At 40.8% G+C, this 24,768-nt stretch overlaps 1 protein-coding gene across 1 annotated transcript in view; it reads left to right on the forward strand.

Moving 5' to 3' along the window:
• The window catches only part of pacs1 (phosphofurin acidic cluster sorting protein 1), a 65,661-nt gene that overhangs the window by 36,052 nt on the left and 4,841 nt on the right, over nt 1-24,768 (forward strand). Inside the window, 22 exon segments of the mRNA XM_017308651.1 lie at nt 6,113-6,200; nt 8,985-9,074; nt 9,806-9,931; nt 13,795-13,939; nt 14,055-14,146; nt 16,079-16,156; nt 18,282-18,341; nt 19,232-19,361; nt 19,364-19,391; nt 20,197-20,290; nt 20,929-21,012; nt 21,088-21,209; nt 21,372-21,510; nt 21,873-21,977; nt 22,077-22,183; nt 22,744-22,898; nt 23,001-23,111; nt 23,197-23,299; nt 23,406-23,448; nt 23,975-24,017; nt 24,117-24,258; nt 24,455-24,693. Coding sequence (XP_017164140.1) covers nt 6,113-6,200; nt 8,985-9,074; nt 9,806-9,931; nt 13,795-13,939; nt 14,055-14,146; nt 16,079-16,156; nt 18,282-18,341; nt 19,232-19,361; nt 19,364-19,391; nt 20,197-20,290; nt 20,929-21,012; nt 21,088-21,209; nt 21,372-21,510; nt 21,873-21,977; nt 22,077-22,183; nt 22,744-22,898; nt 23,001-23,111; nt 23,197-23,299; nt 23,406-23,448; nt 23,975-24,017; nt 24,117-24,258; nt 24,455-24,693 — 2,324 coding nt within the window.

A 24,768-nucleotide genomic window follows, 5' to 3' on the forward strand; every position in this document is an offset into this window, starting at 1 on the left:
TTCAGCCCCCTCGTTTCATCCACCCAGGCCTTTTTCTCTCAACAAATAAACAATCAAATATCAGCTACTGCCGGGAAAATACGAGGCGTTATCTGTCAAAGGTGCATTAAGCATCTATTCAGCTGCAGTGATTCAGACTTGGGGGGCCTTTTTCTGCCTGTCCTATAGATTTATAGAGTTTTTCTCTTTTTTTTTTTTTTTTACGACAAACGTATTCAGTCTGTAAACAACATAAACACACACACACACACAGTAAATGGATTCTTCAGCAAACTCTCTCCCTTGTGCTTGCTTTTCATTGTGCAGCCTGTAAAAAAAGTGACCTGGTTTGACGAGATAAAAGCTGAAGACTTGCAACAGTGAAGGGACTAACCCCTGATGCACCGGGTTGATTTATTGATCAATAAATTCTTGGCATCTACTGTAAACTCGTGTTTTTATTCCAATATTTTGTATTATTGGCATAGTCATCATGACACCCAGATTGACCTTACCGTCTCCTGATCATCCACAGCAAACTGATAGATGACGGAAAAGAGCATTTTCTTCAACCAAATCAGCACAAAATCTCAGTACCCATCACTAAGTTAACTCGACATATGAACCCGATGAGATTGAAATCTCAATCTCATCGTCCATTTTCAGATTTAACGCCAGAGAACTACTTCACACCCACGTCATTTAATCAAAATGAATTATTTTTCATAAAATAATTCATTTTATGAAAAATAAAATGAATTTTATTGCATAGTTTATTGCATAAACTATTTTATTCTCCACTGTTCTCCCTAATAAACTTCCCCAAATCTTGTGTACTTTTAGTCTACCGTTTCTTTGGAACTACTTGTCATCAGAGGAAGTGAAACTAATATGTTCTAAGGAAAAACTGTAAACATGATTTTCAGGGGAAGCATTTTACTTTTTTGGAGTCAAACAAGTAGGCATTAGAGGAACTAAAGCAAAAGTTTATGTTAATTCCCATTCACTTGTGGTAGTTGTGGTTTGGCCATCAGATTGTTGATGATTGTTCTAACAATGAGATGTAAGAGATCACGTGGATCCAAACAGAGACGGTTCTTCCTCGTACGCGTCCCTGTACAGCACCCGAAATCTACTCAAAACCCTTTCTGTTTAGTTTCTCCAGACACAAATTTTCCTTCCGAGAGACAAAAAAAACAGACGGAGACGAAGAAAGAAAGAAAACAAAGAGACGAGCCTCAGAAGAGGGCAACAATAGATTTTGCTGCACACCAACAAGTGGAGAGTTTTTATCATCAGTATCCAAGGCTGGGATCCAATTATCTGCATGAAAAATAGATTTGGCCCCGACAGGGCTCAGTCCTGTTGGGAATTAATCAAAATCCTGGATTAGCTTTGCTCCCACAAAGACAAATGGGTTTGTTGTTTTTTCGTCTTTACACTCTGCAACCTATAATTATATCGCCGCTGTGTACGGGTCGGTTCGTAATTGCCGGAAGAAAGGAAAAAAGAACCTGGTTTCGCATTTTCCGGTCAAAACGCTCCACACGCGAGGACGGTGCTGCTGTGCCCGTTGTCATCAGACAATGATTCATCTGTCTTTGAGTCATCCTCAGCTGTCCTTGGCATTTCTTCTCGCTCTGATTGATAATGATGTGCAGTGGCTGCCGCTGAGGCGCCGTGACGGGATCCTGAGGAGACGAGCCTGAAGTGAGAACCGGACCATAAAGGAAGTGTTGGCGGACTGTTTTGACCTTTGCCATGTGATTCCCCTCCAGCGGCTTCGGTGACCGGACTCTTGACTGTGTGGCGGTCGGGGGCTAGGAAGAGATTTAAGTTGCAAAGAAAAAAAAAAAGTCCAAGAGAAGTTTTTGGAAATCAATTTTAACTCATTAGTTGGAATTTTTCAGAATACATTCATATTTAACTGGATGTCATGCATTTAGGGCTGAAACGATTAATCGGATTTATTGTGATTAATCGATAATTGGAACAATCGTCAGATAATTTAGTAATCGATTAATCATTAACTGGAGTACGTATGCTGAGAAAGAAATAGCATTCAGAGCATTAAAAACTAAAACAATATATAAATTTTTATTTAAAATAAAACACCTTTGTTTTAGCCAAAACTTTCCAAGTGGCATAGTTTTATGCCACTTGGAATGCTGGTTCAGAATGCTGTGCTGTTGCATTTTTTTAAACAAGATGTTTATTTTCTTATTTTCCAAAAAGAAATTGAGTTATTTTAGTTTCATTCATTGTATTTCTAATATTGTATATATATATAAAAGGCTTAAGTGTAAAATCTATAGAATGTGGCTTTTTTTTTTTGTTTTATCCAACTAATTGTCAAAATAATTGATTACTAAAATAATTCAGTTGCATGAATAAAAATCTTTTAGGACCTGCAAAGCAGTTTGTGCAACACTGGCACGGATCAACAATGATGTACTGTTTACTGCAAATTTATCTGCAGGGACATTTGGAAACAATCCAGCCGTTGCATCATCCCAGCCCTCATAGCTGGAGTAATCATGTGCAACATCACTTGGAATTGTTGCAATAAATTAAGATGTTCTTCAGAGATTTTAAATCGTCCTCCCATCCCTGACTCAGCAAACATTTCAGATGCTTAACATCAGCAATAACATCCAGTTTTTAAAGAGTTTCGGGAACTTTCAGTGGTGATAACTCACAGCTGTGAAGCCTGATGAAGCGCCCCGCAGTCCCATAAACATGAATTGTCTCATCAGGGCTGTGATTGATGAAAAAAAATCTTACCAAGCAGCTTCCGCTGACGACATTTGCTGCCTCTCAAAATGGAAATGATATAAGGCAAATAATATTCACTGGGAGATTTATTGCACCTAAGCAGATGTCTGTCAGGAAGCCATCAATCCTGGGTTTAATCTACACCTTGGAGCCCGACACTTGAGTACCTGAGACTAATTTAGGTGTGGCAGCTAGTTTAAAGCACTGATGCTTACAGAAAAAAATTCAGCTGTAGGTTTTCATATTTTAGGAAGTATAAAAAGTATAGCCTAGTACTAAAGGCAGGGTGTCTGCGTATCCTTAAAACGTCTAAGAAATTTGAAGTCAAATATTTAGAATCAAGGTCTTAAAGACACTTGCATAAAAAAAATTTAAGTTGGCCTTAAATATGTAATTTAAGACATTAAAAGTCTTAAATTTGTTGTTGCTGGACAGTTTGCTCTCGTATAATCTATGTAGATTATTTTTCTCACTGGATTTTTCTATCAGAAAAATGTTTGAGTTGCATCCAGACGTCTTCATTCTGTTCCGTTACTCAAAGCAGTTGATGCTACCGCTAACTACCTGTTAACATAGCCCTGCTAGCTACCTAGCATTTTTGCATGTATCAGGAGTAAGTGCAAATTTGTCATCAGTTAGTCAGATGACGTTTGTCTTTGCCACTGGCACATTCAATGCAAAAACGCTCGGCACTGCTACTATATAAAATATGCAGTGTTTTTGTACATTTCTGTTGTAAAACAGGCCTTAAATTTTATCCATAGTGGTCTTTAAAAGTCTTAAATTTAAGTTGGTGAAACCTGCAGAAACCCTGTAAAAGATGGCTTTGAGATTTTTAAAATATGTGATTCCCCCTCTCCCCCCCATATTCAAAGATGTTTTAAGGCGCATTGCTTATGGAGAGTTCGAAGAAATGCCCATAAGCCATGATGCAGTGCTACAACCCAACCTTAAAGATAGTCCGATGCTGGATACACACTTAACTCTCCCCCTCTCTATCAGTAAGCAAAAATTGATTTGATTGTATTCATAGCTTCAGCCCCCCCGCCCCTTTTTTTTTTGTTGTCCATTTTTTTTATTGCGAGCCGGAAAGCCTCGGCTTCAAGGAGAGAGGCTCAGAGTGCGCGCAGCTGAGTCGTCTCGGCGGTTTCATCAGCAGTCGAAAGAAAGTTGCCCTTTTCGAGCACTTTGGAGAGAGATGAAAGCGGGTGCGCGGAGAGGATTTGGTGGAAGGTCTGGGTGAGATGAGAGGCGGCGGAGGATTGGGAGAGATGTGTTTTGAATGAAAAAGAGTGAGTTTTCTGTTCACTCGCTCTGCCTTTAATCTTCATAGCGGTTATTAATGTTGACTCCGTGTGTTTGGGTTTCAGAAGTTCTCCACGTATGTCGTCATGTGATCTTTTCATCTCTGGATGATGTATCCATGTATTTCTTTTGGTTGTTTTTGTTACTTCTGAGACAAAAGAAAAGGAGTAATTTTTTTCCCCTCACTTTTATTTCTCATATTGTTGAGACTGTCAGCCATCATTGTCACGTCCCCTTCTTTTATTATCTCTCCCGGTTTTGATGTCTGGTTCTCTCTTTGTCTGACGGCTTCATACTCAGATCTTTATTCATGTCCCGACGGGCAATTAAGCTTTGCAAGCAAATCACAATAAAAACAACAGCGCGACAGCAATTAATATTTATCTAGACGGTGTGATGGGAAATTCCAATGCTTTAAGCAACGGAGGTTAAAAACACAAAACCTGTCAATCAAAAGCGTATAAGTGCTGGTAAGACTAAGAAGGTGAACAATAAGAAAACCAATAAATACATAATTAAAAATAAAATCTTCCCTCTTTATTCTTGGTTTCCCCATCTTTTCTCTAATCATCTTTCAGTCTTTTGTTTATGATTTTATGTGTATTTTTTTTCTGCCTCGCTCCTAAGCCCCTCACTGTTGACCCCCTGACCCCTCAGCTTGGGTTTGTCTGATTCACTGTCGGCTCTTACAGTACGTCTCAGAAGACATCCCTCTTTGTGCCTTTGAACAGTTCAAGTGTCTTGGCTTGGCTTTGGCCTTCAGTTCATTTCCTTTCACTCCTTTGACGCAAAGAGTCGCAGTTTTGGTTCGAGGGCTTTTGTTTGCGGTGCTCTGACGTAATCGTCATCTTCAATCGGGAAAATAAAAGAGTCTTGGCTTCCCAACAAAAATAGCAAAACTATTTTCAGTCTGAGTCGTGGGCTGGAGAGGATCTTTGCAGCGTCTTGTCAGATAAACTGCTGAGCCGCCTTCGACGCCTCCTTTTAATTTCAGTTTTCATTTGAGTCAAACGTGCTTCTTCGGAGGGAGGAATTAAAATCTCCGCACCGTAGCAGAGCAGTTTGTGAGACTTCACCCCGAAATTAAACAGATATAGATTTAGTGCTACATTTATTGAGTTTCACGTTTTTAGACAAAAAATGTCTCATAATCTCAGTAATATAGGGTTGAATTGACCTGAGGTAGCATGTCTTTGTTCAGATTATAACCAGAAACATTTAAGTAATATATATATATATATTATTACTCGTGGAATTTAACTCTCATGTAAGAAGTAGCAAATAATTATGAAATAAAAGGCAAGTGACAAATTTTCTCATGCATATCTGACAACTTTGAACATACAGGCAAGTTTACAGTGGAAGGATTCAGATCAAAGCACATACACGTGTTAGAATGGTCTAGTCAAAGTAAAAAAAATCATCTCATATGATTGCAAAAGAACGTTGTACTTTTTTTTTCTTTTTACACTTTGTAATTGTGCTTTTTTTGTGTTGCGCTTTTAAGTAAATATAATAAAAATCAACTGATGTAATTTTTTCAGTGGTTGTATAGATTTGTAATATATTTTGCAGACCTTGTTAAAGGTGCATCTTTGTCAAGTTTGTAACTAAATTCTAAATGTAAAAAAAAAAAGGACCCAATTTTAAGATTGGAGCAGCTCATCTTGAAAACCAGTCCTTATTTCAAATCTAGATAATCTGATAAATAAGAATCCATCTTTTTCTAAATCAGTTTTTTATTTTTTATTTTTTTTACTTTAGAAGATGCTGCGATTTCTTTTCCTGTCAGAAGATGCCCGCTGGTACAAATGAAGCAATAAGCCAGACAGAAATCTAAGGGGAGGCTGATAAAAGTGGCATCAAAGTGGTTAATCTCTCTCGCAAAGAACCTCTTCAAAGGGCTGAGCTCTGTGGGGAACAAATGGATCGCTTTTGGCTTGTTGATCATTTTTCACTTTTGCTGTGAACTCAGGCTAAGCCGGCGTGAGTACGCTGAATATTGGATCTGATCTCATGTTGGGTTTTTTTTTTTTTTCTTTTCTTCCTGCAGGCTATTCAACCTGACACTGAAGAAGCTGATCATGCTGAAGGAGCTGGACAAAGATCTCACTTCGGTGGTCATTGCCGTCAAGCTGCAGGTACGACGGCGACAACAGCTTCAGGGGCGAAACCAAGAAAATGTCGCGGTTTATTTCCAAACTTCTCACCAGACGAAAACTCTGAGCCAAACAAAATGGCCGTGGCTTCCTTAAATCTCACCAGCAAGGTTCTCCCTAGTTAACTGAGCTTGCCTTTAGCAATTATGTCTGCTGCTTTAATCAGGAGAATCCAATTATACAGTGGGGCAAAAAAGTATTTAGTCAGCCACCAATTGTGCAAGTTCTCCCACTTAAAAAGATGAAAGAGGCCTGTAATTTTCATCATAGATGTACCTCAACTATGAGAGACAAAAGGAGAAAAAAAAATCCAGAAAATCACATTTTCTGATTTTTAAAGAATTTATTTGCAAAATATGGTGGAAAATAAGTATTTGTTCAATAACAAAAGTTCATCTCAATACTTTGCTATATACCCTTTGTTTGCAATGACAGAGATCAAACGTTTTCTGTAAGTCTTCACAAGGTTCTCACACACTGTTGGTGGTATTTTGGCCCATTCCTCCATGCAGATCTTCTCTAGAGCTGTGATGTTCTGGGGCTGTCACTGGACAACACGGACTTTCAACTCCCTCCACAGATTTTCTATGGGGTTGACATCTGGAGACTGGCTAGGCCACTCCAGGACCTTGAAATGCTTCTTACGAAGCCACTCCTTCGTTACCTGGGTGGTGTGTTTGGGATCATCGTCCTGCTGAAAGACCCAGCCATGTTTCACCTTCAATGCCCTTGTTGATGGAAGGAGGTTTTCACTCAAAATGTGGCGATACATGGCCCCATTCATTCTTTCCTTTACACGGATCAGTCGTCCTGGTCCCTTGGCAGAAAAACAGCCCTAAAGCATGATGTTTCCACCCCCATGCTTCACAGTAGGCATGGTGTTCTTTGGATGCAACTCAGCATTCATTCTCCTCCAAACACGACGAGTAGAGTTTTGACCAAAAAGTTCTACTTTGGTTTCATCTGACCATATGATATTCTCCCAGTCATCTTCTGGATCATCCAAATGCTCTCTAGCAAACTTGAGACGGGCCTTGACATGTACTGTCTTAAGCAGGGGGACACGTCTGGCACTGCAGGTTTGAGTCCCTGGCGGCGTAGTGTGTTACTGATGGTAGCCTTTGTTACTTTGGTCCCAGCTCTCTGCAGGTCATTCACTAGGTTCCCCCATGTGGTTCTGGATTTTTGCTCACCGTTCTTGTGATCATTTTGACCCCACGGGGTGTGATCTTGCGTGGAGCCCCAGATCGAGGGAGATTATCAGTGGTCTTGTAAGTGTTCCATTTTCTAATAATTGATCCCACAGTTGATTTCTTTACACCAAGCTGTTTACCTATTGCAGATTCAGTATTCCCAGCCTGGTGCAGGTTTATAATTTTGTTTCAGGTGTCCTTTGACAGCTCTCTAGTTTTGGCCATGGTGGAGTTTAGAGTGTGACTGTTTGAGGTTGTGGACAGGTGTGTTTTATACTGATAACGAGTTCAAATAGGTGCCATTAATACAGGTAGCAAGTGGAGGACAGAGGAGCTTCTTACAGAAGAAGTTACACGGCTGTGAGAGCCTGAAATCTTGCTTGTTTGTAGCTGACCAAATACTTATTTTCCACCATATATTGCCAATAAATTCTTTAAAAATCAGAAAATGTGATTTTCTGGATTTTTTTTTCTCCCTTTGTCTCATAGTTGAGGTATATATCTATGATGAAAATTACAGGCCTCTCTCATCTTTTTAAGTGGGAGAACTTGCACAATTGGTTGCTGACTAAATACTTTTTTGCCCCACTGTAGGACTTAAAGGCTTGAGGTTTGCTTCTATTGAGAAAAGTAACCCAGTAGATGTTTCCAAGTTGCTGAACAAACTAAAAAAAAAAGTATTCTGTTTTCCTATTTTTTTTCCTTCTGGAAAGTTTCTCATCGTTTTTTTTTCCAGGCAGGCTATTGGGTCTGGATGCACTTCCTCCCCGACACTCTGCCAAGGACGCTTACTTTAAATTGTTTAGAGACATAGCAGAGCTGAAAGCCTTTTGTTTCTCAGTGCGTGTAGCTCTTACTTCTAGCCGGCAGCTGATTCAGAACAGGGGGGTGGGAGTAAAGTTAACTTACACGATATCAGAAATGTCAAAATAAAACTGCTTTACAAACTTGTTTATCACATTTTGTCACGTTAAATCCACAAATTTCACTATTCGTTTCCTTTCTGGATTGGTTGTCAGTTTTCACACAAATCTGAAAAGTGTGGCAAGCGTTGGTAATACGTTCAGGGTGTAGCACAGTTTCAGATTTTGGGTTGTTGCTCACATTTTGCATGTTGGTCAAAGCACCGCACTTTATCCCCAGAGGAGCAATTAAAGGTGGTCCGGAGAGCATACATAAAAATAAAATGCATAACATGCCACACTTTTCAGATTTTTATTAGCAAAGATGTTTGGAAGACGGATCATTTCACTTCCACTCATTATTTTTTGTTGCTTTATGACACTAAATCCCAATAAAAAAACACTGAAGATTGTAGCTCTAAATTGACAATGTGCTAAAAAAAAGTTCCCCCTCTGTGTGTCTGTCTAGTTTTTCAAGGCATTGTACTTCTCTCCTCTTGAACATTCTTGCTGATGTCTGCCTCATTTTCTGTCTTTACAACCAATATATTCTGTTGTTCCAGCGTTGTTTCTCTCCACTAAGTTTTACTGTGCGGTTTAGGACTTTCTCTGTGCGACAGCAAATCGTTTCCTTCAGATTCGCTCATCTCCTCTTCCCGTCTCCTCGTCAGGGCTCCAAACGGATCTTGCGCTCCAATGAGATCCTGCTCTCCTCGGCAGGACTGACGGAGACCGACTTGCAGCTCACCTTCTCCCTGCAGGTACAGAATCAGACGCTCACAGGGAACCGCCGCGCCCCCACTCTGTTATTCATCAAAAACAAAAACAAAAAAGCACCTGCTGGTAGTGTGCTGCGGTTTTCCAAACTTAAAAAACAATAAGTAAATCCGGTGTTATTTATATGGAGATCATGCACATTTGCCTCTCTCTGACGTATACTCTGTGCACTCACGCAGAGAGCGGTTAGTCTACTTCCCTGCAGTGTTTCTTCTGCTCCAAATCATCCCGTCCTTATTCTCCCCGGTGCCGAACGCTGCGAAAAGGTCAGAGAGTGTCTCCCTGCGGACCGTGGCGTGCGCACTGAGCCAGACATTATACATTATACATTAAACCGGCTATAGCGTCCGCGGCGCTGCAGCAGCGGAGAAGCCCATTAAAACTAAGCAGCAGAGTCTTGTCACGGCTTTCAATGTTGTTCCAGGAGCCAGTTTGTTCCAATTATAGTTCAGCCGGCGAGATCCTTAATGACGGGTTATGTCATAGTTTGGATGTGACTAAGTGGTTTGGTGCTGGGGGAGAACATGGAGAAATTCAGGAGGTGATAAAGTCTCCTGCAACAACCCATTAAGATCCATCTAATTATTCAGGCATAAGTGTAATTGTTTTATCGCTATGTACCCATAGTTCACCTGTAAGTTGTGTGTGTGTGTGTGTGTGTGTGTGTGTGTGTGTGTGTGTGTGTGTGTGTGTGTGTGTGTATTTGTATCTGCAGTACCCACATTTCTTGAAGAGAGATGCCAACAAGCTTCAGATCATGCTGCAGCGGCGGAAGAGATACAAGAACCGGACCATCCTGGGCTACAAGACCCTGGCTCTGGGGCTCATCAACATGGCCGAGGTATTGCAATCAAAATCAGACAGTGGAGTAATGATTCTCCTTTTTATTTACTTTTTTTTTTTTTAACCATAAGCTAAACTCTAAAGGAATCAGCTCTCACTTTAGAAAGTGTCACTTTCCAGCATTCAGGAAGCTGCGCCTCAGGAATACCGATTTTGAGTCACACGCAGCCATTATTACATTCTGTCACAGGCAGCCGTTGAAGCTAACGCTAACGCTAACCAGCTGCTAGTAAGCATTTACTAGCTGGCTAGCATTCTTGCATCATCGCCAGTTAGCTGAACGACATTCGTCTTGGCTGCTAGCAAACTTCTGTTGCCAACTCGTGCGATGTTACATTCATTCTCATTCTGTGCAAAAAAAGTTTGACACTACTTCAGTACAAATTATCCCATTTTCTTTTGTACATTTCAGTCGTGATACACGTCTTAATTTTCATTTATAAAGATCTTAAAGGTCTTAAATTTGAGTCGGTGAAACCTGCAGAAACCCTGTTAAGCCGCAGCAAAGGCTGCTGGTGTACCGTCATCTACATCCACTTCTTGTCTCCACTGCCTGCCTTTAGAGAATTTCAATTACCTCCGGCCTCTTGAAACCTATTTAATGCTAACCTTCGTCGTAACTCAATTCGAGCTAGCGCACTAAAAATCAGACGCCAGTTTTCAATCTTTGGCCTGGCCGTCTCTTTATGGCCTCAACAAATGTCACCATACATCAAACTTCCAATTAGGTTTAAGTCTCCTCTGCCAAAAGCTCCCTGTGTCGTCTCCCTCCTGCAATGTGAAGCTGTTTCAAAAGGGACTGGATCTACTGTGTGTGTACCTGTGTGTTAGCATTTGGAGGTTCATTATTTGCTATAAATGTCTGGATGTTGCTTTCAGTGGCCGGGTGTAAAAGTAAAAGTCAAAATTATTCACTGCAGGAAATTTCTTGAACAAATGGTAATATCTCAGATCGGCGCTCGGAAAGCACAGAAAAGAGGAAGAACGCAGACTTCATCAGGTAATGGATGTGCTCCTGAGGATGTTTACGAGCTCTAAAATTAGCCAAGACTCTTTCAAGTGCACAAAAATACAGGAGTGGTATAAGCTCGGATCGTACATGCCGCCCTCTATTAGACTGTCGGCTCGGATGAGAGGCCTCCCCCCCGTCCTAAATGGAGGGTTACTCTACTGTGCTGCTGCTGCCTGCTTTCTGCCTCCGGCTGCCTCTGCATATGAAATAAAGGCAAATTTTCTGCATGAAGCTCTTCCAACTGACAAGTTGGCTGCAAAGTGTTCCACAAAGGGCAAGAGCCACAAATGCAAACTCGCTTTGCAAGAAAGGCTTGAACTCATTATGTTTACAGCCTGTGGAACATTTCCACGTCGTGTTACGCCACAGCCACGAACTCCGTTGAGATTTTACGCGACGTAACGCAGAATTGTGAAGCAGGACGAAAAGGACGTAGAGTATCGTAGAGTATCGTCTCCGACCTCTTTGTACAAATGCAGTCTGAAAAGTGTGGCATGCTTCAATCCTTGTTTTGTGTGTGTGTCATTTACGTCATAGTAAGACACATAGAAAAACATCAAAGAAAAAAAAAACAACCTTTTCTTAAATTTCCTGGCTAGAGTTTTTAGTTTTGAATCAAACAGAGATTACAAGACTATCCCCATGAGTGGAATTGTGTAACTTTTATTCTTCTGGTTTTCCTAGTTATTTCCTCTAAGCTAAGGGGAAAAAAACAGTTTTGAAATGCATGCTGTTGGTGGAATTTTTTTGTTTTGATATATTTAAGAAATTAGGAAGGAAAAAATGTCAAACATTTTCAATATTTTGATCACTCGATCACTGATCTGATTCAGAAAGGCAGTGACCCTAAATATCTGTAATTACTTGCCCCATTTAAGTTCAAATCGTATCAAAAGTGATTATTTTAACAGGTTTCCAGCCTCGCAAAGCTCAGGTTGTTCTATACTGCCGTGCTCCTTGCAGCCTCAGCTTTTTGTGCCTCTGTTTTGTTTTACTTTTTCCTGAGCGTTAGCACTGTGCCAGTAGTGAGAAGAATGAGGGAGGTTTATTTTAAATGCCGCAATTATCGCCGGGATAAAAAGTGTATTTTAGCAGAGAATGTCGCGTGCTGCGGTTCAGCGTAATGGATGAAAGCAGCCGAGGCAGAGGTGGAAATTTAATGGATTTTTAAAAGGCTCTGCCGACGTTTTCGATGAACGAACCTGCAGCAGCAAATCCATCACTGGCTCCAGCCTCTTGACGGTGAATTAAAAAAAATAAAACAACAAAAACAGTCGGATGATTGGGAGTATTTTTCATTAACTGTGCACATTGTGCATCTGTGCGGTTTGTCAGATTTGCATAATTTGTTCGTCGGTGTGGAAAACCGGTTAAAATTAGCAACAGCAGCGAGGTTCTCTGAGCTCCTGGCAGCGTTCGATACATGCGAAGGGCACCGAGCGAGCCAAGCGGACGGATGTATGGCTGTGATGTCTCTCTTTAATCTGTGGCCACGGCTCTCTCCATAATAAGCTGCTCAGACTTCATTAACTCTGTCAGTGTGACCAGACTGCTGAGAGAGATGGGATGTCGTTCAGTACAAACATACATACACACACTCGCACACTCCCAAGCGGAAAGGAAGAAATGCCGCTGCTGGCCACAGACATGCAGGAAATCTATGAAACGCATGTTCGTGTTTTCTCCTCTTTTGTTTTGGTTTGCATTAATTCTTGACTGCTTTGCAATGCAGCAGTCTGAATCGGTGGAACAGAGGCACAGCTAGAGGATGGAGGACAGTGGGCATTTATCGTCCATAAAGACCAGATTTCCAGAATGCATGACTATAGATTGCAGTGTCAACAGATGAATCCACCTGAGCTGTGGATCTCTGCAGCTCCTCTAAAGTTGCCACACGCCTTTTAGCTGCTTCTCTGATAAATGCCGTCTCTGGCTTCCACTTCAATTATACACTCTTTTGCGTTGGCTTATCGCATTTGGGGCTCCAACTAATGATTACTGTAGTAATTGAGTATTCTATTGATTATTTTGGTGATTAATCACATGAAAATTGCAACTGCAGATTTTTAATTTAACCATTTAAGCTTTTTTTTGTACAGGATTAGAAATGCATAAAAAAAAATACAAATAAATAATTCAACTCCTTTTTAAAATAAAAAACATTTTATTCCCTGTTGTAAGCTTGATCATCTGCAGGTGAAAATCACTTCTAACATCAACACATAAAAAGTTCAGTTGTTCCTGCCTGCCTGTTTTAGGATTAACCAGTTAATGGCTGGATAGCCGAAGGCAGTTCTTTGTGGGGTTCTTATTGTATGTATATATATATATATATAATTTTTTTTTACATAATTTGAACTGGAAAAAGCTTAAACTATGTTACTTGGGGAGTCCTGGTTGGAACATATTTACCAAGGTTTTTTATTTTTTAATATTGCATGAAAAATGTAGATTTTTTTTGCACAGTTTTGATTTAATTACTGCTCTGGGTGTGTATTTCTTTCAGCAAATTGCACTTTTTTAGTATGTATACTAACAATGAATCAATTACTGAATTAATTGACGATTATTTCAATAAACGATTAATCACGATTCATACGATTAATCGTTTTCACCACTAGTTGCATATAAAACACATTTAAGTTTCCAGTTGCAAAGTAGCAAACTTGGTGAACCGTTCAAGATGTGTGAATCCTTTTGCAAGACACTGTGACCTCCATGTTGTCGGTAAAAGAATAAAGTTGTGTTTCGACCAAAAAAAAAAAAAAAGAAAACAAAGCAGAAGCTTAATGTGATAAATGGTGGAAGTCACAAACTAACTATGGCGTCGTTCATTCTCTTCCCTGCAGGTGATGCAGCACCCCAGCGAGGGGGCCCAGGTTTTGGGGCTCCACAGCCAGCTGAAGGACGCTTCTGTCCCGGTCGCCGAGATCAGAGTCTACTCCCTGTCCAGCCAGCCCATCGACCACGAGGGACCCAAAGCGAAGATGTCTGGTACGGATGCTTGTTTTGACTTTGTCGTTTCTTTTTTTTTTTTTTTTATCAAAACAGCTCCGTCGTTTTGCTCTCGCCTTCCAGCTGCTGTTACCGTCCGTTCTGCTTTCTCTAGATCGCTCCCCAGACATCGACAATTATTCTGAAGAAGAGGAAGAGAGCTACTCATCCGAGCAGGAGGGCAGCGACGACCCTATTCATGGGCAGGTGTGTTTAAGTAAAAAAAAAAAATATATATATAGGAATAAATCCTAACCGTAGCTCACCAAGAAGTTCAATATATTCCCAGAACTATATATGTTTATTTCTTGTTCAAAAACAACTCTAAAGTCTGAGCACTCAAAGAAAATGCAATGCAAAAAAAGACATGTACCCCAATTGGATTTCAGAGCAAAACAAAACGGCTAAACAAAGAGGCAGAGAACTATGTGGAGGGAATCTGTGGCTATCGGGGCCAGACACACAGCAGAGGGAGATAAGGCGGGAGCACTGCAGCTTTGTGTTGGCAAATTAAAAAGACTCTAAGTAGAGGGATGGAGAGAAGCTGAGGAGAGGATGAATGGAGGGTGGGGTTAGTTATGCAGCGGCATACTTTCCTTTCCATCGTCTCCTCGTCCTTTGGCGGTGTCGGAGTGGGGTGCACGTTAAATGTTCAGGAGAGGCCGAGGAAAAAGGGTTAAACTACAGAGGATATCAGGTGTTTTCATACCTCTGTAACAACTGGTTTCTCTTCAGCAATTAAGATAACATTTAGAAAAATAAAACAAGATTTGATAGACATTGTGAGCAATCAGTGCAGAGTCATACACAGGTGGATGGATGTGGCCTGGTACCATAAACAAAATGCGGTGCTTTCAGTTTTGTATGAAATCCCTGCTCTGTGATTTGCTGCCTTTCAGTGGTAACTCCTTCTTTTGGTTCCTGGGTTTATATGAAAATAACCCTCAACGTGTTCAGATCAGAAATGACCAGGACAATACAGCCATTAATCATTTAAGGTTAAGTTCATGTAAGAGTTTGCATTTATCATATTGTTTATCATATATCGTGATTCTTTTCTTATAAGGACTTTTGATTTATTGTCGCAACAAGTTCCAAAGAAAAACTCCTTTATTTTCACTGACCTAATGTAATTGCTTCTTTTGGGTTATTTTAAGGTATTATTTAAAAATATTTATTTTTTTATTTATTTCAAAAAAGACACAATTGCTGGTACCCCAAACAAATTCTATGAAATAAACGTGATAGAATGTTTGTCTTTCACTCATACTTGACTTTTTAGTTGATAAAATTTCCTGTTAACTTTTAATTAGTGATCCATCGCTGTAAAAAATTACCGGCCCGTAGCTTTTAGCCTCTGGCTGCTTTGCTGGATGAGAAGCCACATCCTGCTGGCTCGGTGAGCAGAACGGTAAGGGAGATAAAACATTCCCGACTGTTTGAGAATTACAGCAAACAGAGTCATCTTAAGGTCCGCAAGTCTGCAAACTACCATTAGTTGCTTTCAGTCGCTAACCAGTTGCTAGAGATTGATGCCCAGAAACTACGTTTGCTGACCCTCGGCTGGGATTTCAGTAAGAACCACCTGCTTTGGTCAGCTGAACCTAAAACCGTGCTCGGTTGGGCTTGGCAAGAAATGAAGAATAAATACGGAAAAGCACACCGTGTTCACGGGAATCCCTGATGCCAAGATTCTGGGAACCTTGCTAGAGTTCATGGCAACATAAACTCATTAAAATATCAGGACATGTTTCATTCAGGTCCGGATTTTTTGGCAGGATAATGATTCGAAACGTAGCTACGCAGAAACTGTTCACAAGACGACCTGTCTCGTGAAAACCTGTGGGGTGAAATAGAGAGAGGATATCAAAAGAGGAGACCCGAGACTCTGGGCGATGTAGCGAGCCTGTGCCAAGAGGAAAGGTCAAAGATGCCTGTGTGTTCTCCAACCATAAGAAATGTTAAAGAAGAGTCAGTGCTGCCCTGTTGGCGAAGGGGTTTGCACAAAGTGCCGTTTCTTACACTGCCAGTAAGACGATTTAAAATTACTTTCAGAAGGGAAAGACGGCATATTTTAAGACTAGATGAACTGACGACGTGATCCTTCAGCAGTAACCTCTTCTTCTCTGTTTCGCTCAGTATCTGTATGACGAAGACGACGAGGTGAGGAAGAAGAAGCCGCGGCGTAAGCTCCCTCCCAACGCCAGCAGCACCAGGGTAAGACGAATCTTCCTCTCGTTCCCCCCCGTCTCGCTCGTGTACTCCGTCTCCTGGCTTGTTTCGTCTCTAAAGCAATTTGCGGCTAACCCGATTCGCGCTGTAGCCTTTTCAAACAAATGTGATTTGACTTGACTTGACTCCACGAACCTACTCCTCCCTTCTCACCCCCCTCCGTCCGCACGCTGCCCTGACTCGTATCGGCTCGCTCGTCCTCGCCTCTCTCGCCTTTATGGTTTATTCATAGGTCCGCTCATTCCCCGTGCTCGGCATTCCAGGCAATCTCCATACAAAAAAAACAAAAGAAAGATTTACACAAATCACAGCAAGAACCTGTTATAACATTAATCAAATCCTGCGTAGAGCAGGTACAGTCTTGCACACTCATAGCATGCAGACTTTAGCACAAACAACGAGTAAGTAAGCTTTGTTTTGTGAGTGTGTTGTAGCAGGAGTGTCAATGTTTTATAATAAAAAGCTCACATACCTCAAACGATAACACCTGCACTGCTGCAGCTGCAAAACACAAACATGTTGAATTTACTGCCTGCACGCCACTTCTACCCTCTGAAGCATTCATTAAAAAAACTCACATTTCGAAAGATAACGTTGATCATCGTCTGTTCACCAGAGGAAGTTGGCACAAAACCTTTCAGATATTCCAGTTCTCTGAAACCTAGTTTGGCTCTAATGCTAATGTGGTTTTCCTGTTCTTCTTGAACATTTTTACCCAAAGGTTATCTGTACATTTCTACCTGTTTRWRTTKKKRMCCYTTTTTTTTYTTTTTTTTTTTTTTTTTTTTTTTTTTTTWYCATTTTGTCCAGCTTTGCAACAAAAGGKTGAGACATTGGAAGTGAAKKYTGCTKMTGKKWMARTTCAGGCAAAGTTGAAGCAGTATTTATACTGCWTTTTTCATGAGTATAAATACCAACATGAATGTTTGTTGACTGGAGTTTTGTTATGAAATGGTGATGAAAATAACAGCCAGATTTCTTCTTGTTGTTCCAGGCATTATCTAACAATATGAAACTACATTTTGTGCATATTCATCCTCAGTTTAACACGTTTTCACAGTTTTGTGAAAATGATTTTGGAAATGTGCTAAGATGATCAACATTTTATGAAATTAGACAACTTCTGTCTGCAGACTAGTGTGTTTTACAGGCAACGCTTACTTTTTTAAGCTTGCCGGAACAGCTCAGTGTGTGTTTTATGCATTATAGAGTGCAATATAGTTAAGCTTTAGGTATGTAAAATGGTCTAAAGTCTAAAATACTTCCAACACTCTGTGCTCTTTGGAAGTTGAAATTTGTTTTAATGAGCATCTAAAATGCTGGGTTGATGAGCAATAAAGAAAATGTTTTAAAAAAAAATCTCTGAGTTTTTATTATCATGGTTACTCTTTACTTGGAACTGTAGTTGAACCCAATGATGTTAACCGTCAGAGATTTAATCTATCATAGTATTTTTTTTTCTTCGTTTTGTACATTTCTTGTCATTTTTTTATCCAACAATCATGAACCATAATGAATGAATCTTGTTCCTATCCCCTCAACCTGTCAGGAATAATTTTCCTCATGTTAATTATTGGCAATTGCTTCATTAAATAAAAACACTTGAAAGAGATATTTTGAAAAATACGTATATGTTGCAAAAGTCACAAGAAAAAAACTAACAAATTGACGAGAAAATTTAGATTATTTTTCCAACTAAACAGGGTCTGAGTAAAAAGCCCGTTTTTTGGGTTAAAAACAAGCCGCTGACTCATTCCTATTAAATATTACATAAACCATGTCTCCCTTTTTTTTTTTTTTTTTCCAAATGGCTTTGAATGTTACATAAATAAAACATGCTTTGCAATAATTCAGCCAAATATCTGCGGCGAGAGGCGTTAACTGGATAACCCCAATCATTTGCTCGCTCCAAAATGTTCGACTTTAATAAGAAATTTCCTCCTCTAAAATATGCCGTCTCCAGGAAGTGTTGTTTTGAGTCATTGAGCATGAAAAGCGACCTTAGGTGTTGCCGGTTTATATCTTTTCACTCCTTCGTACACTCATAAATCGAACATGCATGTCCTCAGTGCCTTATTCTGCTCTTTGTTTTTCTCATGTTCCTTCGCAGCAACCCAACATCAAGCAGAAATTTGTTGCCTTGCTGAAGAGGTTTAAAGTCTCTGATGAGGTATGTTCTTCTTCTCTTTTCTCTTTTATGCCCTATTGTGCCTTTTCCAGCAAGGTCTATAGGTGCATTTTGCTGTAGAGTCGGCGTGTTTTTCAGCTTGGCTTTGACTTGCAGGGATGTGTGAGAGATCGATGGAAGGACAAAAGAGAAGCTTATCAGGACGAAGGGGTGGTGGCTTAGTGTCCTACGTGTTTCTAGATGCAGCTAAATGGACAAAATGTGTGTTTTACATCTTATTCAAGGTTGTTTTTGCTGTCTTTACTTTTTTTAATTAATTTATTTCATTTACAGTTTAAAATGAACATGACACGTGCTGATGAAAGCAAATGTTTTGAATTAAAAGAAGTAGTTGGAAGAAAGAAACAATGATCTGCCATTTCTCTCAAAAATCAAGTCGCTATACCGTAACAACTGAACAACATAAGCAACTAAGCATCAATCACAAAGATGCGGATGCATCTTTAAGTACAAAACAGACGATATGTATGCATTTACACACTTTGTTTAATTCAGAATTATTGCAGCGTGGTTGTTTTTTTTTTCGTTTGTTTTTTTTCTAATCACCAAGCTGATTGTCTTTGAGTCATCTGCTGTTGTAATAGGAAGTGTTTCTGTTAAGTGCAGAAAATCTTTGAGAAACAGTTTACAAATATCAAGTTAGAAATTTAATTTGGGAAATCTGGCTTTTTATGTTTACAGGATTTCTTTTTGATTGCAAATATATACTTTTGGGAAGCGTTCCTGCTAGCAGGAAGTCACCATCTCTAATGGACGTCCGACCATTCGCTGCCTGGACACTTCCCTGTGTTATGTGTTACTGACAGATGCAAGTATATGAGGTATACGATGTGATAAGTTAAAAGTCCGTGTCGGGGGTGTGTCTGGTCCAGGTTGGTTTCGGTTTGGAGCACGTGTCGAGGGAGCAGATCCAGGAGGTGGAGGAGGATCTGGACGAGCTCTACGACAGCCTGGAGATGTACAACCCCAGCGACAGCGGGCCGGAGATGGAGGAGACCGACAGCACCTCAGCACACCAAAACCCAAGCTCAGGTAACAGGAGAGACGCCGTATTTAGGAGGGACTGGGGACGTCTGTGTGTCGATATTATCACTGCATCCAGAATAGCAACAGAATGAAAACCAGGAAGAGTATAAAATAACTGCTCGCTCTGTTTTTTCCCCCTCCTGTTCTGGTAATATTTGCCTCACCATATTGCCACTTGCAAATGTTTCGCACCGTTAGGAGCTGGGAGGAAATGTACTCAAGAATCCTGGAGCAAATTTAGCGCAAACCCAGTAGGCCTCCAAAACCACAATACAGAACTGAACAGATTCACACCGAATACCAGCTAGACTCTGACTTTAACGCCTCAGTAGCAATTCAGAGCTCCCCCTGTTGGTGGAAACCACTACTTGCACTTATAGTTAAAAGACTGAGATGCACCAGTTACCTGTGATCAAATTTCATGAGAAAAATATTGAATATTCATTCAATTAAATCATATAATAGGTTTGGTAGATTCGTGAAAGAAATCTGCTTTCCTAAAATGTATCTAATCCTAAAAGATTGGGTTTGTGAAACAAATCCCAATAATTATTCCTTCTTGAGCGATGAAAGGAACAGGACTAAATGTTGAAACCTTTTAAATAATTTTTTTTGACAGCAGGTAATCCATATTCTGTGGGGGTTTTTTCACTGTTGGCATGTTTTATTTGAAGAAACATTTTATGAATCCCGTCTGCAGAAGGTGTCCTTGCTCTAAGAAGAGAAAAAAAATCATATTTCAGTTCCTGTCTGCAGGTTCTTTGAAAAATTAAACAAAATGTCCCTTTTATTTTATGTCTTCTTTGTTTAGGCCGTTTTTTGAAGGAATGTCTCAGTCCAGCTCGCAGACGGAGATCGGCAGTCTGAACAGCAAAGGCAGTCTGGGCCGAGATACGTTCAGTCCAGTAAGTACCCCGGGATCTTGTGTTTGGTGTTAAAGTTTTGCTTAAAGGAAGTGAACAAGAAAGCTTGATGGGTGTTCTTTATATACTCCAACTATAATATAAGAATCCAGGATCACATGAAGTTCAAAACATGAAAAAAACAAAACATAACTTTGGCTTGATGTCGGGGGGGGATCCACATTTCAAAGCTTTGAAAAACCTTTTTAGAGTAAAAAATGAGAGAAATGTTCTTCCAGTGTTTTCTCAATGATTCAGAAATCCAGTAAGCCTTTTTGACAGCCACCATCTGCCTAATAGAGAGGATTCAGTCTGTCACAGTTCAGCATCTCCCTGCTGTCTGCAGCTTCAGTTCTCTCTTTTTACATGGGTGTAGAAAAGCATCAACTGCAGCGTTCCTGTTTGTACAACACGCACTAAAACGAAACAGCTGCTTCCACTTTAATTAACGGAGACTTGGCTTTTCTACCTCTTTCTGATTTCAAGATCCTGCAGACATCCCCTCTGTCCTCTTGCTTTTTTTAATGATGTTTTCTTCCTAAAGCAGAATGCCGCGGCTGCACTATAAACGTGTGTTCATTTCATTACCGGCGTTGACTTTTCACTAAGCCGATCTGACTGCTCCTCTCTCGTTTTCCCAGCAGGGGGAGCAGCCTCCCCTGGAGAAGATGAAACCCTCCCGCAGTCGCAACCTGGACGAGATCCCATCAGAGACGGACACACTGGTACGACGGCTTCCTCGCCTCCCTTTATAATGTTTAGAGCTTTTTAATTAAAAATGGTTGGATTTGTGTTTGCAGGAGCTGACAGACCAGGAGCTTTTTGCCGAAGTTGGCCCATACATTACAGTGTCTGTGGCAGAGAAACCCCGTACGCCCCTGAAAAGCAGCAAAAATGAAATGCAGCCCATAGCATCTCCAAGGTAACCTACAAAATGACCCATTAAAAACTACATTGACATTTGTGGTTGTAACCTGGCAAAATGTTAAAAGTGTACAAATATGTAGATCTGTGATTTAATCTGCCCAGGTTCTGATTCCGCTTTGGTTTATTATTATTATTTTTATTTTTTTCCTGTGTTCAGACTGGATGGAGGCCACACGCCCAGGCAGAAGCGCAGCAGCAACACGCCCATGAAGGAGAGGCAGCTGTCCAAGCCTCTGAGCGAACGCACCAACAGCTCCGACTCGGAGCGATCCCCGGAGCTGGGACACAGCACGCCGGTAAAAGATTAGCTCTCCTCTCCCGTCAGAATTTTAATGACTTTGTCTTTCTCTCTCTCTCTCTCTCTCTCCAGGATCTTATCGTAGGCAACATTATTCCTTCAGGCTTTATGTTTCCCCACTGAGGGGTTTACACAGACAACAACTGCTTTTGTTCTTTGTCCTCTTTTTACCAGAACAACGTTCCTAAAAGTAAAGAAAAGTCAGGCAGTCTGTTAATGCAGGATCCCTTGGAGCTCATGAATGAATTATGCATGTGCAGATGAATCATCTGAAGAGTAAATGTGGTTCTGTGGGGGGATTTTAAACTCGGGACATTTCTCTCTCTCTCACTCTCTCACTCTCACTTTCTGTGTGTGAAGGTACTGAGGAAAGTCGTGTACGATCAGCTGAACCAGATTTTGTTATCGGACTCTGCCCTTCCTGAGAGCCTCATCTTGGTCAACGGCACAGATTGGCAAGGGCAGGTAAGATTCACAGTCCCCTAAAAAAAAAAAAAACAACAACAACATGGTGATCATCGTCTCCACTGCAATCTTTACCTGTTCTGTGTTTTTCTGGTGCAGTTTGTTGCCGAGCAGCTTCAAGGACAGAGACACCCGGTGGTCTGCACGTGTTCACCCGCTGAGATCCAGGCGGTGCTCTCTGCTGTGCTCACACGCATACAGAAATTGTGAGTTTAAAATAAAATCCATCAGTCCATGGCAGAAACTAATGATTCTTAATTCATGAATCTATTAATTATTGTGATGATTAATCGAATAATTAATAGGGTGCTAATTAGGTGCCAATTCTTCACTCAGCCACCTAGGCTTTTTTTGCATACAATATTAGAAATACTTTAAAAAGATGCAAATAATTGAATTCATTTATTTAAATATGAAAATAAACATTTAATTGCATTTCTTTAGTAAAGCTGAAGCGAGTGAAGCTAAAACTTTTCCGCTTGAGAAGTTTTGGATAAAACATATTTATAGACAAAATGGTTTTTATCTTAAATCCAAAAAGTTTACAGCTGAATTATTGTTCTGAATATCTTGCTTTTTCACCAAATGGCCCCTTTTGAGTGTGCATACTCCAGTTAGCAATTAATCAATTACTAAATCAGTTGACCTTTTTCATAGATTAATCATGATTAATCCGATTAATCGTTTCAGAACTCATACTTTAAAGCTGATCAGACTGAGTAGATGTTGAAGTTTACATGCCGTTCTGCCTCCCGTTTCCCTGCAGCTGCAACTGTAACTCCTCCATGCCCAGAGCAGTGAAGGTGGTGGCTGTGGGCGGCCAGAGTTACCTGGGAGCCATCCTGCAGTTCTTCGTCACTCAGCTGGCCAACAAAACCTCTGACTGGCTCAACCACATGCGCTTCCTGGTGGTTCCTCTAGGTGAGGAAGGCTCAGCCAACAGTATGACCCTCAATACGTCCGGAACAAAAAGGTTTCAAAGTGACTCTGCGTGCTCAGTTTGTCTCTTCCTCTTTTTTTCAGGATCGCATCCAGTCGCTAAGCACCTCGGATCCCTTGACAACCGCTACAGCTCCTCCTTCCTAGACGGAGCGTGGAGAGACGTGTTCAGCCGTTCCGAGCCGCCTCAGACTGGTAATGGCCGCCGCTTGGATCTGCAAGTCGGGCCTCTCTTTCCAGCAGATCTCAAGTCTGGATGTTCTTCTTCTTTGGCCTTCAGATCAGCTGGACGTTTCTGGAAGGATCAGTCAGTACATCAGCGGCGCCTCAGTCACTCACCAGCTGCCCATCGCAGAAGCAATGCTGACCTGCAAGCACAAAACGTGAGTGAAGATCCTAAAAAAAACCCCCAAAAAACATGAAATCATCACAGGTTATCATAAATTATCCGATTTCTTTTTTTTTTTTTTTTATTCATCTCTGCTTCAGGCGGGAAGAAGAATCTTACCAGAAGTTCATACCCTTCATTGGGGTGAGATTTTAATCTTCTGATAAAACTGTAACTGACACAATTAATCGATTATTGAAATAATTGTCAACTAACTTAGTAACCAGTTAATCATTAACTGGAGTGTACAATCTCAAAAAAAGGCCATCTGCAAAAAAAAACAAAAAACATTCAGAGCAGTAATTAAGCCAGACTGTACAAATTATATGTATATGTAAACATTTTCCATTTAAGATAGAAAACTCCTTCGTCTGTCAATCCAAAACTCCTCAAATGGCACTTTTTGTATTCACTCAGTTCAAATTCACTAAAGAAATTAGTAGTATTGCATTTTAGATGATTAAATATTCATTTTCTTATTAACGAAACAGATTTTATTTATTTTCATCTTTTAATGCATTTCTAATGTTATATATATATAAAAAATCTGCAGAATGTGTAATTTATTTATTTTTTACCAGATTTATCAATTAATCATCAGAATAACCGATTAATTGATTAGTAAAATAATTGTTAGTTGCAGCCCTCATCCTAATCTGTTGTTTTCCAGGTTGTGAAGGTCGGCCTCATCGAATCTGCGAGCTCGCCAACAGGTGAAGGTTTGATGAAGAGTGTGAAAGAGTACAGAGACGATCCACTTCAACCCTAATCAGCTGACGTCTGCGGGGATTTTATTTTATTTTTTCTCCCAGGAGATTCAGAGGAGGGTGTTGGAGTCAGCTTGGCCGTCCCCTCGACGTCTCCGCCATCTCACGGCTCCCCCACAGGGATGATCAAAGAGGCAGCCACGCCCCCCTCGTCTCCGTCCATGGGCAGCGTCCTCACTGTGCAGGGGTAAGTTGATTCGTCTGATTAAATCTTCATTTCATCCGACGACTGTTTGGGCTTAAAATTAAATATTCGAAACCAGAGAACTGGTTTTGAATTGGCTAGAGGTTAAATTAACCGTGGCGCCTCAAATTGAAGAGCAGATAAACGTGCAGGGTGCTGTGTGAGGTTGGTTTCTGTTATGATGTCTGTCTGTTCCCAGGAGCCCCAGCATGCCTCACGGTGTGGACGCCATCGGCCTGCAGGTGGACTACTGGCTGGCGTCGCTGGCGGACAAGCGGCGGGAGGGCGAGCGACGCGACACGGGCTGCAAGAACACGCTGAAGAGCGCCTTCCGCTCGCTGCAGGTCAGCAGGCTGCCAGGAGGGGGCAGCAGCGACTCACAGACCCTGGTTAACACCATGGCCATGACCGTGGTCACCAAGGAGAAGAACAAGAAAGGTCAGCTCCTGTTTTCTGTTTCACAATCACTTTGCGTTATTACATCTGAACCTGGATGATTTATTTATTATTTTA

Source organism: Poecilia reticulata, linkage group LG14, assembly GCF_000633615.1.
Source record: "Poecilia reticulata strain Guanapo linkage group LG14, Guppy_female_1.0+MT, whole genome shotgun sequence".
In the NCBI taxonomy this organism is placed as follows: Eukaryota; Metazoa; Chordata; class Actinopteri; order Cyprinodontiformes; family Poeciliidae; genus Poecilia; species Poecilia reticulata.